This window comes from Sminthopsis crassicaudata, chromosome 5, assembly GCF_048593235.1.
Source record: "Sminthopsis crassicaudata isolate SCR6 chromosome 5, ASM4859323v1, whole genome shotgun sequence".
Lineage (NCBI taxonomy): Eukaryota > Metazoa > Chordata > Mammalia > Dasyuromorphia > Dasyuridae > Sminthopsis > Sminthopsis crassicaudata.
This window is the reverse complement of record NC_133621.1, coordinates 11,832,338-11,850,035: the sequence shown is the minus strand read 5'-3', so window position 1 is coordinate 11,850,035 and position 17,698 is coordinate 11,832,338. Positions and strand designations below refer to the sequence as shown.

The 17,698-nt window shown below is 41.3% G+C and overlaps 1 protein-coding gene across 1 annotated transcript in view; it reads left to right on the top strand.

Annotated features, from left to right (window-relative positions):
* The window catches only part of RAPGEF5 (Rap guanine nucleotide exchange factor 5), a 107,742-nt gene that overhangs the window by 49,806 nt on the left and 40,238 nt on the right, over window positions 1–17,698 (top strand). Inside the window, exons 3-5 of the mRNA XM_074269493.1 lie at window positions 1,082–1,188; window positions 7,535–7,656; window positions 9,588–9,756. Of these exons, the coding sequence (XP_074125594.1) occupies window positions 1,082–1,188; window positions 7,535–7,656; window positions 9,588–9,756 (398 nt within the window). The remainder of the gene's footprint in view (window positions 1–1,081; window positions 1,189–7,534; window positions 7,657–9,587; window positions 9,757–17,698) is intronic.

Genomic DNA, 17,698 nt, shown 5'->3' with positions numbered 1-17,698 from the left:
GCTTGCTTTTTGCATGATTAAAAGTGTTTGGCAGATCTGTGCTGAGAAACATGGATGCTATGGCAAGGGAGTGGGGTTGACATATACTGAGAGGAGGAGGAGACAAAGCGATGAAATTCTGGATCATTTAGTGAATCAGAGAAAGGTGAGAGCATGAGCCTGATTAGCTCCTGCTGGTGCCGTGCTGTGAACATATGAGCAGTGAGAAGCTCGCAGCGTGGGGCCAAACACCCCCTGCTGTAGCTATAGGAATGTTCCAGCTCTGGTTCCGTGGTTAAAGTGTTCACCCAGCCAGGAACAAACAGGCCCCCAGATCTCCAGAGACAGGTGCATGTAAGCATATGATCGGGGACAGATGCACTTTGGGACACTTCGGCATTGTGGCTTTCTTAGTAAAGCAGGCAGCTGCTATTCTCCTTTAAAGATTAAGAAAGTAGAATTGTTCATTGTGCAAGAAGAGGGATCTTAGACTCACAGAGCTGAAGGTAGCCGTGTTGTGACCTATTCTGTCTATTAGGAAAATTATCCTGGTACCAAACTTAAACTTATCTTTCTGAAGCTTCTACCCATTTCTATTTTTTTTCCTGAGGCAATCAGGGTTAAGTGACTTGCCCAGGGTCACACAGCTGGGAAGTGTTAAGTATCTGAGATCAGATTTGAACTCAGGTCATCCTCACTTCAGGGCTGGTGCTATATCCACTGTACCACCTAACTGCCTCTTCTACCCCTTTCTTATAGTTCTTCCCTGTGAGGTGAAAGAAAAATGCTTTTCACATGGCAGATCAGGGCTGGAGACAGTGACACATCTACCTTCTTAAGTGAGGAATCTTTGCCTCTCTTATCTTTGATAAATAGCTTTTGGCACGTGAAGAAAAAAAAGTCAAATCATTAATTATTTGCATCATTACATAAAGTAGCATGAATTGGCAGATGGAAAAAAAGTGTTCAAAGTAGTCAACATGTACACTCGCAAACTGTACAGACTTTCTAGGGGCAATGGCGTCGGGCTCCGTGATCAGTAGTGTCACATTGTGAATGCCTGATCCTTTAGTTTAAAGTCTGTTACTCATTTTTTTCATAGATTTATGGAGAGAATTCTTCGTGCGCTGGGAGAGCCCTGAGGAACATCTTTACAGTGCAAGCATCTGACCTGATAAAAGACAGAGTGAACCTTAAGGGAGTTTACAGGTAACCCCACTGGTGATTATTATCATGAAAATGTCTCTTTAAAATCATTACCTCCTTACCTGGCCATTTGGTGCTCAGGAAGAGTCACAGATCTAAAGCCCAGCTTTAGACCTGGAATACTTAAGTAACTCACCTCAATGATTTAGAATCCAGTTTTGTTATTGTTGAATCAGTTTTCAGTTGTGTTCAACTCTATGTGATCCCATTGGGGGTTTTCTTGGTAGAGTTACTAGGGGTGGTTTGCCATTTCCTTCTCTAGCCCATTTACAGATGAGGAACCTGAGGCAAACAGAATTAAGTGACTTGCCCAAGGTCACACAGTTAGTAAGTATCTGAGGTGGGATTTGAACTCCGTGAGATGAATTTTTCTGACTCCAGTACCGGTGCTCTATATTCATTAGTGCCCTCTTGCTGTCCCTTTTGAATCCCCAACTTCTTATAAAATATATGTCAGGAACTACTTCTTATGTAAGATCTGTCCTGATTAGATTTGTCATAGATGAGCACGTTTTCTCTCTTTGAAACTACTTTGTTCTTTACATTTACTTGTCTGTATCATCAGTAGATTTTTCCAAATGAAATAGAAGTTTCATGAAGGCAGCAGCTGATTTATGCCTGTCTTTTTAGCACCTAGGACAGCACCCCGCAACTAAGCAGGCACTTGACAGGTGTTTGACCATGGAGGATGATGGGCGATTTGAGTTCCCTCAATTGGTCATGCACTCAGAGTAGATCTGTGAGGGACAAATTAAGGTTTGGGGCAAATTCATGTTCAGTATTTCTGTAGAGGGGGCTATCTCAGGGAAGGCCCATCCCCACCTCCCCTCGTACTCCTCTCTGTTCACATTTTGTTATCCACAAATAATTCCAGGAATGACTGGCTCCCCAACAGCTTCAACTATCAATAAACATGGATTGAGTGCTCCACCTCGCTGGGTGTTGGGAGCCCTTCACAAGGTTAGATGCTCAGGGTCCCAGAACTTTGGAGAGTTAGGAGGGCCATGGAGACCATCCCATCCCATCCTTCCCTGCAGACATAGATAAATCACACCCCTGCTTATCCAGCCTTAGCTTGAAGCCTCCAGTGAGGCTGAATCTATTCCCGAGACAGCCTCAACTACTTGTGAGTAATTCTAAAGTTAAGGGGAGTTTCCTGAGATCAAGTCTAAATCTGTCTTTTTATTCTTTCTCTCTGTGTCTTCTAAACAAAATGAGACATGTCTAATGCCTAATTTCTCTTCCACATGACAGCCCTTTAATTTGGGGGATAGTACAAGCTCACTCACTCAGATCAGCCGGTCAGAGGTGTAGAGGCTGGCTACATACTGTCCCCTTTAGGGCTCTTGTGGGTAATTCAGAAGGATTGAGGAATTAAGGATAGCCCAGGAATCTCCATCTGTGTCCACCCTATTGATCATTAATTGCTATCAATCAACCAACCAGACTTAATTAGCTTCCGGAAATGAGTCTTTACTAAAATGATCTGATGCAAGAAGTGAGCACAGAAGTCTAGCTTGAGATGTTTATCTACGGTCCCCAGGACATGATTCTTCACCCAATTTCAGACACTTCTTGTGTCCCCACCTAACTTCAATATTTAACTGATTATTGAATTCAATCCAAGAGGCGTTTCAATTGGATAAAGGTATTGGGGTGGAGGGAATTTTGGTTAAGGCTTCAAGGGTGATCCTTGCAATCACCCCTACCCTTATACTTTAATAGGGGGGTCCCCTATCCTTATACTTTAATAAGCTGTCATATCACCTCCCTTCTTTCACTCCAGTCTTCTCTTCTCTATTCTGAGCATCCTCAGTTCTTTCCACTGATTTCTACAAGGCAAGAACATCTGGGCTTTCCTAACTCTGGTAATCCTCCTCTCACTGCCCTCTGGCTTATCAATGTCCTTTGAAAATTGGAGAACCCAGAACTCCAGACAATATTCTAACCAAGGCCAAATAAACTGGCAGCATCCTTTCCTTAGTCCTAGATTTGAGGCCTTAATGAGGCCCCAAATCTTCAGCTTTTTTGTCAATCATATTATCCTCTTTGATTCAGATGATTCTTGCAGTCCACTAAGATCCCCAAATCTCTTTTAAGACAAAATGTTATCTAATGCTCTCAAAACTTATAACTGGGGATTTCATTTTATGAAACTGGGTGTTATTGCACATTTATATCTTTTGAATTTCAGCTTGTTCAATTCATTCATTATTTGAGATGAAAGTTTGCAGTATCTCTAGGGATAGCATCACAAAAACTGAACATAATTATGTCTTGTTAAAATATCACCAAAATTCCATTGAATTTAAGTGCCCCCTGTACCTGGTCTTTGGAAACAACTCATTGAAATAATTTTGAAAGAATATAGGTCTGCTATATTGGTCAACCTGCCATCTTGGGGAGAAGGATGGGAAAAAATGGAACAAAAGGTTTTGCAGTTGTCGGTGCTGAAAAATTACCCGTGCATATATCTTGTAAATAAAAAGCTATAATAAAAAAAGAAAAAGAAAATAAAAAAGAAGGAAAAGAGAAAAGAATTAACCTAAAGCTTTTTTAAAAAAATTTTATGAGAAGCTACTTTGATAAAAACAAAGTCGTTTGCATTTCAGGTGAAATCTCTTGGAGGTATTCTTCCAGAGTTCTCTATTGAGAAAAAAAAAAAAAGAATATAAATCTGTTTCTCCGCCACAGAGAAGCTAGTATGACTTTGTAGAAGGAGTACTGGTCTTGAAGTCAGAGAAGAGCTGGATTCAAATCCTGCCTCTGCTACAATGCTTTTTAAACATGAATGTGATCACAAACAAGTTAAGTTCTTCTATAAAATGGGGGCAATAATAATAGCTCTTCCCTTCCAGGCTTATATAAGAGAATGGCCCTTGAAGTCATTTCTAGACGTCAGTTAATATCGTTGTTATTATTATAGTCTCCATCTAGAACAGGACCTATTTCTGGTTCTGAGTGGGAACTGACGGTGAGTTGACAGGACAGTTCCTCAGTCTCACCACATTAAACTGATGACACAGCCTTGGTGTTTATGGCAGTTCTCGGTTTTATTCCTCATATCTCCGGGGGATCGACTAAAGCTATTTTTTCTTCTCCTGGAAGAAGCCAAGAAGATAGAAATTAGTCAGGATCTTGGAGGAGACAAATGAGGCATGAAACACCCCACCTGTTCCTGGAGGTGGGAGCCGGGGTGGAGAGCGAGAGTCTTGCTATTTCAGATCCCTGGCGATCTACCAGAAATGGTTTTTTTCTCCCATGGACAGATAAAAGTTGCTAACATGATGGCAAGGAATAGTGTTTCCCATTACCATGAACTCCACAAATAAATTGAAAAACCACCTTCCCAGTCTGCTTTCAGAACAACTTCATCTGGGAGACTTTGAAATAATCTCTGTGTCAAACACTACATTGCCTCAGTAGCAGAAATCGGAGGCTGGCTCCCAAGCACCTGAGCTGGATAATTTAGCTACTCACTCACCTGTGTAGAATGCTGATGGCTAACGCGCCTGAACGCTTCCTCATGACTCAGAATGAACATCTGCTGTTTCAAAGTCTCAAGACGTGTCTTTGTTGGAAGATAATAGGAACCCAGACCTGGGGCCAGAGGAGGCCTCAGGGACTGTCTCATCCAGAATCTTCACTTTACACATGAGGAAACTGAGACTCAATGAGGTTAGAGGTTAGAGGATTTGCCCGGGAGCCAAGAAGACAATGTACTTAATGACTACAACAAAACCTCAAAAGCTGACGCTGCAAAATTAAAAAGAAGCAAGCTTTGAAAGAAGCGTGTGAGATTACACGCCTGTCCCATCCCCTCGGCAGAAGTGGGAGGTCCATGAAGTGTCGCACGTTATACGTATTTTCAGACTTTTTAGATAAATTAACAATAGCTAGCATTCCTATTGATCTTATCAGTCATTTATGCTGATTTCTTTCCCTCTTTTTTTTCTTTCTCTGTCTTGAAAAATCTCATTTGTCCTATGTGGTCTTTGGGAGACCATTAGGAAGGGATGCCGGAGCAAACAGTGATGCTGTTAAAAAAAATAAAAAAAAACTTTTTAAAATTCTATTTTATTTCTCTATTTATAAAAACAATTATTAAGCTTTGTTCTAAGACAATTTTTAGTTTCAAATTCTCTTCCTCCCTTCCTCTCCCACTCTCCAGTGTAGTAACCAATGTAGATTATACATGTTCCATCATGTAAAACATATTTCTATATTAGTCTTGTTGTAAAAGAAAACAGATCCAAAAACTCTGACAAAAAATAAAGAAAGTAAAAAGCAGTATGCTTTTATCTGCATTCAGACCCCCATCAGTTTTTTCTCCGGAGTTGGCTAGCATTTTTCAAGGCAGGTCCTTTGGAATTGTCTTGGTCCTTGCCTTGATTTGAGTAGCTAAGTCATTCGCAGTTGATGATTGCGCAGTGTTCTGTTACTACATACAGCCTCCTCCTGGCGCTGTTCCCTAGCAGGCTACTCACTAAATGCCAGCTATGATGCTAAGCCCTGGGGATAGAGTAGGGCACAAATCCCTCTGCCCTCAGGGAGCTTAAGTCCTAATAGGGGAGACAACGTGCAAACGATAATGTTACAAATATAGCTCTAATATAGGGATTGATCTTTTAGCATGCCATATTTTTATTATATATTTATATTTTGTAAATCTATCACAAATACCCATTTCATTCATGTGTCTATATGGACACACATATGTATACACTGTGTGTATATGTGATTTGAGCTGGGTCTTGAAGCTTTCACAGCTAGGAAATAGAAAGGAGGAGGAGGAGGAGGAGGAGGAGGAGGAGGAGGAGGAGGAGGAGGAGGAGGAGGGAGGAGGAGTGCAGTGGCAAGGCTTCCATTTGGAGTCTAAGGACCAGGGTTCAAATCTCCCCTTCATCACTTACTGGCTTTGTGAAATTGAGCAGGGCATTTACAAGTCTTATATTGTTTTCCAGCTGTCAAATAAGGGGATTGGACTAGATAGCCCAGAAGGTGCTTTCCATGATGGCGAGGTGGGACACATCAGAGTTCATGTACAATCACGCTCTTAGGATTGTGGTGTCTCAGCATTAGGAGGCTACTTGGGCAACAGTCTAGACCAGGGCTCCTTAAGCCATTTTGTGCTGTGGGCTCCTCTGGCATCGGGCGAAGTCTCTCAGAAGCATATTTTTTAAATAATTGAAATTCTGGGTTTCAATTAGGGTGAGTAAAAATGGAGATCTTTTTTTCCCCTCTATCCAGTTCTTGGACTTCCTGAAATCTCTCCACAGAGAAGGGATCTGTGGACTCCATGTTAGGGCCCCTGATTCAGCTCATCCCTCTACCCCCTTTTCTTGTCTATGAGAAAAGTCTCAATAGCCGCCGTCGGCACTCCTTGCCAGTTCTGAAGCTGAAGCTTGAATAGGAGACTTGTCTCCAGCCTTAGCAATCCCCAAACTCTCCGATTCTCCTGGAGTAGCACGGTTTTAATTCCATCCATATAATGACCACCTTCTTCTTTTTTTTTTTTAACTTAATAATTTTTTATTATATATATATATTTTATAATATTATCCCTTGTATTCATTTTTCCAAATGACCACCTTCTTCTTGAACTTTCCAGTTGATCAGTATCTTGCCAAGAATATAAGGCCCAGCTCTCTTCAATAATGAGAGGATCCAAATCAGTTCCAATTGGTCAATGATGAACAGAACCACCTACACCCAGAGAGAGAACACTGGGAAAAGAGTGTGGACCACAACGTGGCATTTACACTCCTTCTGTTGTCGTTTGCTTGCACTTTTGTTTTTTCTTCTCAGGCTATTTTTATCTTCTTTCTAAATACAATCTTTCTTGTGCATATATATATATATATATGTACACACACACACACACATATATATATATGTACATACATATACATATATATATATATGTGTGTCTGTATATATATATATATATATATATATATAAAAACTATGTATACATATATTGTATTTAACATATACTTTAACATATTTAATATGTATGACACTACCTGCCATCTAGGGGAGGGGGTGAAGGGAAGGAGGGGAAAAGTTGGAACAGAAGTGTTTGCAAGGGTCAATGTTGAAAAATTACCCATGCATATGTTTTGTCAATAAAAATCTATAATAATAATAATAATAATAATAATAATAATAATAATAATAATAATAATAATAATGATAAAAGAATATGAGGCCCAGGTCTGGGCTCAGCCCAGATCTGGGGGTCTGCCTGGACCTGGGATGCTGGGGCTATTTCCACCTCCCTCCCTTCATGGGCCTCTGAATGCTGAGATCCTTTGGATTACTTCCTCGTTTTCCTGTGTTTCTGCAGGAGGAGCTGTGTGGGATCCGAGCTGGTGGACTGGCTTTTGGAGAACTGTCCATTCGTTCAGTGTCGCTCTATGGCTGTTGGGGTGTGGCAGCTCCTTCTGGACATGGGGATTATTCTCTCAGGTTTGTATCCTAAAGCTGGTGCTTTGGTAGCTCTGGTTTCTTTTTTTGGGTGGGGGAAAGTTGGGGGCTTCATTCTCATTTTAGAGGCTTCTCTTATCTATCCAGGCCTGTATATTTTATTTTTCTTCTGTACCTTATAATTTTAGTGAGTTTCATGGGCCACTGGGATAGGGAAATTACTTATCTAAAGTCACCCAGCCACTATGTCAGAGCTGTGGTCTGAACCTAGACGTTCCTGGTCTAGAGATCACCCCTATTCCTCTATTGATACGTTTGCTGATCGACAATAGGTTGCCTTAGCAAATCAAGCTTGCCCCTGCTATCAGACACGCAGAAGCTAAGTGTGCCTCATTTGGATTGACAGACAATTTATTTTCCCCTGAGTCACCACAAGTATCATTAAATCTCATGGTATGGCGAGGAAGGGTTTGGGGGCAGTCTGTTCTAAGACAGTTAACTTGGTCATCAACATTTTAGAAAAATGGTCCGTGGCTTACCTACTATGACAGAGAGCTTACTTCCTGCTCCCACTCCCAGTTCTCTCTCCCTTTCCTGGGATGTTCCCACATTGATTTTTGATTTTTTATATAGTTTTTTTTTAATCTCAACTTACCATAGACATCTGTGGTTTTCCCTGACTAGTCTGTTGTTGTTTACAGAGACCGGTTTGTCAAATGGTGAGAAAGCTGCTTCCTTTTAAGCCAGACTTTTAAGCCAATTCCCAGTTACCCCCCAATCCATCAAAGATATCTTGTAAGGGGGAGTCTCAGGGCCAAGAAGGGCGGCAAAATGGGGGCTGATGTCAGTTCCTTTGGCGTGGCAAGGGTAGGTGGGGTAGGAAGGACTGAGAGGACTTTTTAATCTACTGCTGCCCGTGGCAGCTTGTGTGGCTGCAGGGACGTCCCTTGGCTTTGGGAGGAACATTGAAGCCCGGGAGGTGGGTTCTTGTTGGGTAATCTTTACCCTCCAGTGAGATGGTGAATGACCCCTTCCCAGTGGGACCCCAGCCTTGCTTTTCAAGCTGGCTACAGGTTACTCCTCCTTAGATACTTTGTCTTCCAAATAAACCAGCCCTGTTCCCTCAAGGCACTCTCCTATCTCCAACCCTCATGCCACTGTCTCTTCCTCTTGCCTGACATGCCATCCCTCCTCTTGGTTTCCCTAAAATCCTTCAGGGCTCTACTCAAGTCCCTCCACCTACCCAGGGATCTTTGCTGATCCCCCTTTTCTACCCAGGATGACTGAGTCCTATCCTACTCCCTGCTGGACCTGAAGAAACACTAACTCCTTCAGAGGCCAAATAGGCTTCTCTTCTCCATCCAGAGCTGTATATTTTATTTTTCTTCTGTACCTTATAATCTTAGTGAGTTTCATGGGCCACTGGGATAGGGAAATTACTTACCTAAAGTCACCCAGCCACTATGTGAGAGCTGTGGTCTGAAGCTAGACGTTCCTGGTCTGGAGATCACCCCTATTCCTCTATTGATACGTTTGCTGATCGACAATAGGTTACCTTAGCAAACCAATCTTGCCCCTGCATTTTCCAGGCAGGACCAAATTGCCTTTTAAAAGGCAATATATTTTAACTCAATGCAATAAATTAACAAATGCAGGCACTATGCTAGCCCCTGGGGACGCAGTGTGACAGAATAGAAGCAGCATCTCTACAGTGAGAGGATGCTGACATGTCTGGCTTTAAGCAAGACATTCAACCACCCAGACGGCCCTGTTGGGAGACGTGGCATTTGAAAAGAAAAATAGATCCTGAGTCAATGTGTCTCTGGAGTGACATAGAAGGGAAACCCAGGGAGTTTGGGGAACTAATGGATCCTTTTTCTATTTCTCCCAGTGGACCCCCAGCTGTATTTTCAGGATACTTATGTTTTCAGGGAGCTTTTGGAACTAATGGATCCTTTTTCTGTTTCTCCCAGTGGACCACCAGCTGTATTTCCAGGACACTTACGTTTTCTACCAGTTTTCCTCAGACGAATGCAGCTACCTGTACTGTGAATATGAAAGGGCCGAAGAGTGGCAGAATGGAGTGCGCCTCCTGTTGCAGCTTGTGCCCCTCAGCCCGGCCAGAGCGGACGACTGTGACCTGTAAGTCATCCCTCTGCTCTGACTCGGCTTCTCTCCTTTCTGACTGCTCCTGGGGAGGTGCAAATCAAGAGGGTGAGAACATCTGGAACCAAACAAGGCTTCCTAGCGTTCTTCTCTCTTGGCAACAACCAACCTGTGACTTTCCTTTCCTAAGAAAAGGGCTCAATTGCCTGCTGGGAAATCATTGGAACAACATTTGACAAATTAAAACAAGTGAATCTTGGTTACCATCACTTGGTAGTCAAATGCTATAATCATGAATACGTAAAATGATGAAAAGTAGCAGAGAAGTTCCAGGGGCCAAGGTGAGGGCCAGGGTGGGGGGGGATGGATTATGGTTCTTAGCCTAAGAAAAATCCAACTTTCTTTTTTTTAAAGAAAAGATACTGATTTTTATCTATAACCAACATAACTATTTTCTTTCACCTGATCCTTGTTATGTATTAGATTTTACTTAAAACTCTTCAGCTAAGTAGCTGTGACCTGGTCTGGAACATGGACTTTGAAATGAACGAGGGCTTTCCATTGTTAGCAGCGGGTATGACTTTTTAGCTTCAAATTAGACCAATTCTCCGCTTTAGAAGGGAACCCGAAGGTGTCCTAGGCCAAATCATGGCTGACAGAGAATTCCCCTGGGAGGGAGCCCATCACCTTTCTTAGAGAACTTCCAGTTAAGGGGGCCCACTGTGTGTCATCACTATTAGGGAGTTTTTCCTTATCATACAGCCCAGCTTTGCCTCTGAAACTTCCACCCATTGCTTCTAGTTTTGTCTTCTAGGCCAAGAAACACAAGTCCTGGCCCCCTTTTGCCTGACAAGCACAGTGAGTCTTTCCTCACTGTCTAAATCTTTCTTTTTCTAGACTAAACAATTGTATTTCTCTAACTGGGACTTGAAATGCGCAAGCTCAGGGTACTTCACCCTCCTAATCCTCTTCCTCTGAATGCTTGCCAACTTTTCGATACTTTTGATCCTCCCCCCCCCCATAAAATATGGCGCCCAGAAGTGAGCACAAGTCTTGCAATGGGTCTGGTCCATTCAAAGGCAGCAGGTCTATCTTCTTCCTGATTCTCATCCCGTGTTCCTCTTAATATCTCCTGAGGGGAAAGTTATGCCGGCTCTTTTCTGGATTTTCACAAACAATCCCTTCATCGATCTCTTCGGAAATTTGCTGAAATGAACAACCAGCTCACTGGCTTGTTGGCTGAAGGTGTTATTCTCTTCCTTTTTAAAAGATAATTGAGTTAGTTGCCCTTCTCTAAGCCTGTGGTCACTTGATCATTCTGATCATAGTCTTCTTGGAGAGTGACCTGGCCATAGCTGCAGGACTGTTTTTAAGACCCAGAATACAGTTCATCTGGACTAGGTGACTTGAAATTATCAAGGATACTATTACCATGTCATGTTACAACTTCTAACTTATTTCTAAAACCCATATTTTTCTTCTTCCTATACACATGGTCTCTATTCAAATATCTGTTCACGGGGGCAGCTAGGTGGCGTAGTGGATAGAGCACCAGCCTTGAATTCAGGAGGACCTGAGTTCAAATCTGATCTCAGACACTTAACACTTCCTAGCTGTGTGACCCTGGGCGAGTCACTTAACCCCAGCTTCAGGAAAAAAAAAAAAAAAAAAAAAAAAAAAAAAAAAAAAAAAGCAAAAAAAAACAAACAAACAAAAAACCAAAAACAAATATCTATTCACTACTGAATCTGTTTCTGTTTAACTTGCACCGGATATTCTTCACTCTGGTTCCTTGGCTATGGTGTCTAGATTTTTTAATCTGAAAAGCTGCCATTTTCATCACTTCCTTTTAACTCATCCTGTTTCTTTTAGATAAGACCTGTCTTTCTAGATAAGAAGGGCAGCTAGGATGTTCAGTGGCTAGAGGTCCAGGCCTGGATTAAGAAGGAGCTAAGTTCAAATCTGACCTCAGAAATTGGCCATTTGAGTAATCCTGGGCTAGTCAAGTAACACTGTTGCTTCAGCCCCACCTGTAAAATGAGCTGAAAAAAAGAAAATGGCAAGCCACAGATCCCAAATGGGGTCACAAAGATAGTGGGAGACCTGAATATCAGAAGATATTGGACTTTATTTGCAAGTCTTTTAAATGGTTTTGGGTGGGGAAGTAATATGATCCATTCTTTGCCTTGGGATGGAGAACAAATCCTTTTTAAGTGAAAATGCAGTCATGGTTTCATTTCATCAAGGTCTGGGAGTATTTGTGCTGTCAGACTTTCTTCCTTGCATTAGAATCTCTGTCATCTTGCTTGTGGTCCATGTTTTGTGCCTTTGTATATAAATGGGTGAGGCCCTGGGAGAAATTAATGCTCTTGTGTTTTAATTCTTTTGAACTAATATAAATCTCTTATTCTTTTTACATTACCCAGTCAGTCTGGTTTCTAACTTATATAATTATAACTTATATAATGTATATAAGTAAGCAGACTTTCACTTTCCTTTACCTTAGCTTTTTGGTTAAATTTTCGAGACTTTAAGAATACACATTATTATCACTCCTTGTTAAATGGACTCCATCCACGGCCTGGGATCTGACAAGTAAACAACATGGTGCTGCTCAGAGATAGAAGGGGATGCAGTCCTCCTTCCGAGTTCTTGAAAAGGCTACTGGCTTATTCACACATTGGCTCATTAAGTGTGTACTAATGTGCAGTGCCTTGTTAGCTTCTGCACAGAAGTAAAGATAATACCAACCTTGTTTCCTAAGAGCTTTTAGTGCAGTAGGAGTGATGAAACCCATAAACAGATATAATAGATATTGGTAAATGGATAAGAAGCAGCAGCAGAGTTCTCTTGGAGAAGAGGAAGACGGTGAGTTATTTTTGCCCATGGAGAAGGGCCATTTGGGTCCAGTCTTAAAGAAAGGGTGAGATTTCAAAAAGGTAGAGATAAGTGATGCTGTAGAGTTTACCCCAGGCCTAGTGAATAATGGGAGCAAAGGTGTGAAAAGTGTGGAACATTTTAGCAGCTAGAAAGGTAGAAGGAGACTTGAATATCAGAAAATAGGGGACTTTATTTGGAAGGCACAAAGCTGTCTTCTAAATGGTTTTGAGTGGGGGCTAATGTGACTAGTCCTTTGCTTTAGGACGGACAAATCTGACAGTTATATAATATGACTTGGAGACAGAAGAGATAAAGACCCCAAGGAAAGAGTTCAGAGGACATCCTGAATGTGAAAAGCTTTTGGAAGCTTCAATGGGCTAGACATAATTGATTATCCATTGATTATATTTAATATGATCAGAGACGAAGAAAAAGCATCCTTTTGTTTTGCGTGTCTTTAATGGAGCTAGCCATTTTCTGAGGGCAGGTGGATGACATGTCCATGTGGATTTCCTGAGATTTTCCAGGAAAGAACAGTGAGTTTGGTTTCATTTGGTTTGCTTTTTAAGCATTAGCCAATTATTCTCCTTCTACTTCTAGTCCATTACATTATGAATCATCTACATACTCATTTGCAAATGGGTCACTAATAAAAACATGGTTTTTGTGCTTGCATCTCACCCATTTGCATAATGGAGTGGGGACGAGATTAATTCTTGGAAATAAGCTGTCACCTGGAGTCTCATTTTCTGGGTCTATTCATCTCCATGTGACTTGGATGACTCAATGTTCAAAACAAGGAGAAAGAAGTGAGGACTATTTGTCATTGTCCAGAGTTAGGGAGAAACTACTGCTAAGTTTTAACAAAACTTTCTCCTGGCTTACCAAAAATTGTGGCCAAAGAAAAGACATACGGATGATGATGAAGATGACGATGATGAAGCTGTTTATTGTTGATCAAGCCTGTGAGAGGCTCCTGGGGAGGAAGTTCCCTCTCTCAAAGCAGATCTGGACCTTCATCTGAGATACTTGCTTCTGAATAAGAGGCAACATGGCAGTAGTGGAAAGTCAGCCTCAGAGTCAGGTGGATCTGGGTTCAAGTCTCAATTCTGACATACACTGGCTACATGTCTCTGGGCTTGTCATTTAACCTCTTCTTGTCAGGGTCCTCATCAGTGACAATATTAATTGGCTATGAATGAGAAGCAGCATGGTTTAGTGACTAGAATGCTAGACTTAGAGTTGGGAAGAACTGGGTTCAAATTGGACACTAAGAGCTATATGACCATGTACAAATCATTTCCCTTTTCTGAAGTTGCTTGTCCCCATTGATAAAACACACATTAATATCCATAGGATATACTTCCTGGGAATGTTTTGCTGTTGTTCAAATTAAACAGGTATGTAAAGTGCTTTGAAATCCTTCTGAACAAATCTCACCTATTCCTGTGAAACATTTTGGGCTTTTATTATGATATGCCACCTTGTTTCATCTTCACGTTGCTTTTAAGAGGTAGCAATGTGGTGCAGTAAGAAGGAGAGCCAAGAGGACTAATCCTTCCTCTGCCACTTCCTGTCTATGTGACTTCAGGCGAGTTATTACATTTTGCTTTTGTAAAATGAGGAATTGGGAATAGCTGACCTCTAGGAAGCTTCCTAACTCTTAATCTGTAATGTTCTTATCACTGCCATTTTACAAGTGGAAAAACTGAAGCTTGGAGAGTTTAAATGTTTTTTTTAAACAAGTAAGGTTCAGAAGGAAAATAAGTCAGGAAAGTGGCTGAGGAACATAGTTCTCTTGTCAGTATAAAGATGTTTATTGCTATATTCTGTTTCCAGAGGTCTGGTGGGCCATCTCCTCTCTGTTCCTCTCTCTTTGCATTTCTGATCAGAAGATCTTTCAGAATTACATCTGTAAAGACACTGTAAAGACATCTGTAAAGACTTTTTCCCCTTGTCACTGTTAAGGGAACCACCCACTCAACTTTATTATAACCACAAAAATATGAGTTACTATTTCTGATTTTACATTAGCAGATTATATTTGTTTTCAAAATTTATGTGTGTCATTAAACTTTACATTTTCAATTATCAAGCATCTTTATTTTCCCTCCCATCTCTGTCCCCAAATGGGAAAAAATAAAAAGAAAAACCAAACCCTTGTAATAACTGCAGAGTTAAACAAAACAGATTCCCCTACTGGCCACACAACACAATGTGTTCAGAAGTCTCCAAGAAACAGAAGAGAACACCATCCGTTCAGATTCAAATTTGAGATGGAGGCCGGAGATTGCCAGCCTTTATCCCAGGTTATACCTGTCCATTTAGGAAATTTAGTTTATTTAGCATTTTTTTTAATTTGACATTTTTATTTGGCATTTTGACCAAGTGGAATGGGAAACTTGGAATGGAGAAGCCTGAAAGGACAGCAAGAAGAAATGACCTTCATAGATGGTATTTGACAGCTCCGGTAGCCCCCAACCTCAGTTCTCTGCAGCCCACCTAAGAGTGAGCCTCTATTCAAGCTGACTCTTAGAAGATAGATACAGTCTGTTGCTAGTTGTCAATGCATTTTCACAATATTGTCTTTGTGTCCTGAATTCACTAGTACCTAGGACAGCACCTCGCCCATAGTTTCCCCGGATAGTGGAATTAACTTAACTGTGCACAGTTCTATGATCCCTCATACCTAAAAGTGTTATTGATGTTTAACATTTACTGCTGTCAACCCTTGATCCCATTGATCTAGAATGGTAATTAAACAGATTGACTTTGGGAAATGAAGCACGCCTTATAGAAAGAGCTTGGATTTGATGACTGACTCTGACACTTAGTGGCTGTGTGACCATGAATAAGTCATTTAATTCTCTCTACCTCACTTATTTCATCTGTAAAATAGGAATAGTAATACCAATGGTCAGAGGAAGAGTGGCAAAGAGAGTCAAGGGGACTTGGGTTCAGATCCTGTCTCTGATACATACTGACCCCGTCACTATAGGCAAATCATTCCATTTTCCCAGTGCTCTAAGCAACTCTTCTAAGACTCTAAAGCAAAATTGGTAAAGAAAAGTTCATCTGAGAGTTGCCTTTACCAAAAAAGTCATGAGTCCAGCCCCTTTCCACAGGTCCTGATACCTGTATGGTATGAGTGTGAGGATGACCCGAAATTAATGTGTGTGTAAATATGTGTGTGTGTATACATGTATCCATGTATACATATATATATGTGTGTGTGTAAATATGTATAAATTTTATATGTATATACATAGATACCTATGTATATATATACATACATACATACATACATACATATAAAGAGCTTTTGTCAACCTTACAACTATGTAGAATCATCAGCTGTTATTATGACTGTGTGAGGCCATTGAGTTAATGTTGATTTAATGCCATGAAAAGTGGGTCCCCTTCAAGGGTGAGTGATACATTTACATTGGCAAGATCTAGGGAGTCTCATCTCTCCTTACTCTTAGCCCTCACTACCATTGTTGTTCAAACTATATGTTTCAAACTATATATGTTCAGAGTATGGACCTTAAAATCCCAGAAAGAGAAGAGATGATGAGATATAGAGCTGGAAAGCATCTCAGAGACCATTAATCCAAAGCCCTCATTTTAGAGAGGAAGAAACTGAGACTCAAGGAGATTTCGTAGTCACACAGAGGCATAGTGGCTAGAAGGCTGGACTTTGAGTCAGGAAGTCTTGTGTTCAAGTTCTGCCTCAGGTATTTACTCGTTTTGTCACTTTACCCCTTTCAGCATCAGTTTTCTCATCTGTAAAATGGGAAAAAAATAATAGCAACTTTCTCACAGAGCTCCAAAGCACTTTGCATAGCTTAGAGTACTATAGGGATGCTGTTATTGCTATCATTGTTGTTGTGATACAGGACCTAGCTGGTGAGTAGGCATTTAGAGGAAATTAGCCCATCCTGCTTTGGGGCAAATCTCATTATTAATCCCTTTCTCCATAGCATCAAGCTTCTATCTCCCCTTTGGCCCGGTTCAGTCACTGCTTCTTCCAGAACTGTGCTCATGTGATCTTTGAGCTTCACCACGACCCTGCAAGGAGGGTCAGGTATTACTATTTCCTTTTTACAGGCAAACAATCTGAGGCTGGGCAGAAGGAGGGGAGGATTTGGCCATAGTCCTTCCATTGCACAGCTCTTAGCTCCCACATGCTGTTATCCAGCAAGTCCAAGAACTTGTGGAGTCAAAGATGGGATTAAAAAAGCATCTGGCTTCAGGGCTGATTTCTTCCCCACGAGGTGGGTGGGCCTAGGGAAATCCTCTGTGTTCTGAAGTGTGCCTAAAAAGTTTGACTTGATTTCATTTAATTAACCTCTATATTTCTTAAGCCTCTACTATGTGCTAGATTCCATGTCCAGAGCTGGAAATGTAAAACAAAATTAAACCATCCTCTGACCAATAGGAGTTTTTATTTTCTTTCTCATTTGACCAGGAGTCCTAGCATGTACACAGAGCAAAATGAAGGGAATTGGAGCCCCTAGTAAATGGTGGGAATGGGTCAGCGAGACAAGGCTTTGTGAGGAGGCGGCACGTGACTGGGCCTTGAAGGGGCATGAGAATTCTCAGAAGCAAGACCGACTGAGGAGGGGAGGCCTTCCGGGGAGGATTGAGGAGGGAGTTGAGGGCGAAGGAGGATGACCCAGGTGACTGACTCTAGGATCTAGGAGAAGGATCACTGGGGTCTGGAAAGGCCCTTGGAATAGGAAATAAAACTTAAGAAAAAGAAAGTGAACTCACTAAGAAGATAAGTTGTGACTGTGTAAGGGAAGGCTTTGAAAGCCAAACTAAGGAAACTCTCTTTTCCCATAGGTAGGAGAGAGCCAGTAGAGATTTTTTGAGCAGGCAAATGATATCATAATATCTGTTGTCGTCTGAAGGAAACTTTGGCAATCGATTTGAGGATGGATTGGTGAGGAAAAAGTAATCAACTTCAAGGAGTAAAACAAAATGGGAGCTTATTTGTAATAATCCAGATAAAAGATCTGGGGAAAGGTGGCCGTATGAGTAGGGAGGAGAGAGATGGGAGAGGTAATAGATAAAATCAAGATGCTGTGGCAAT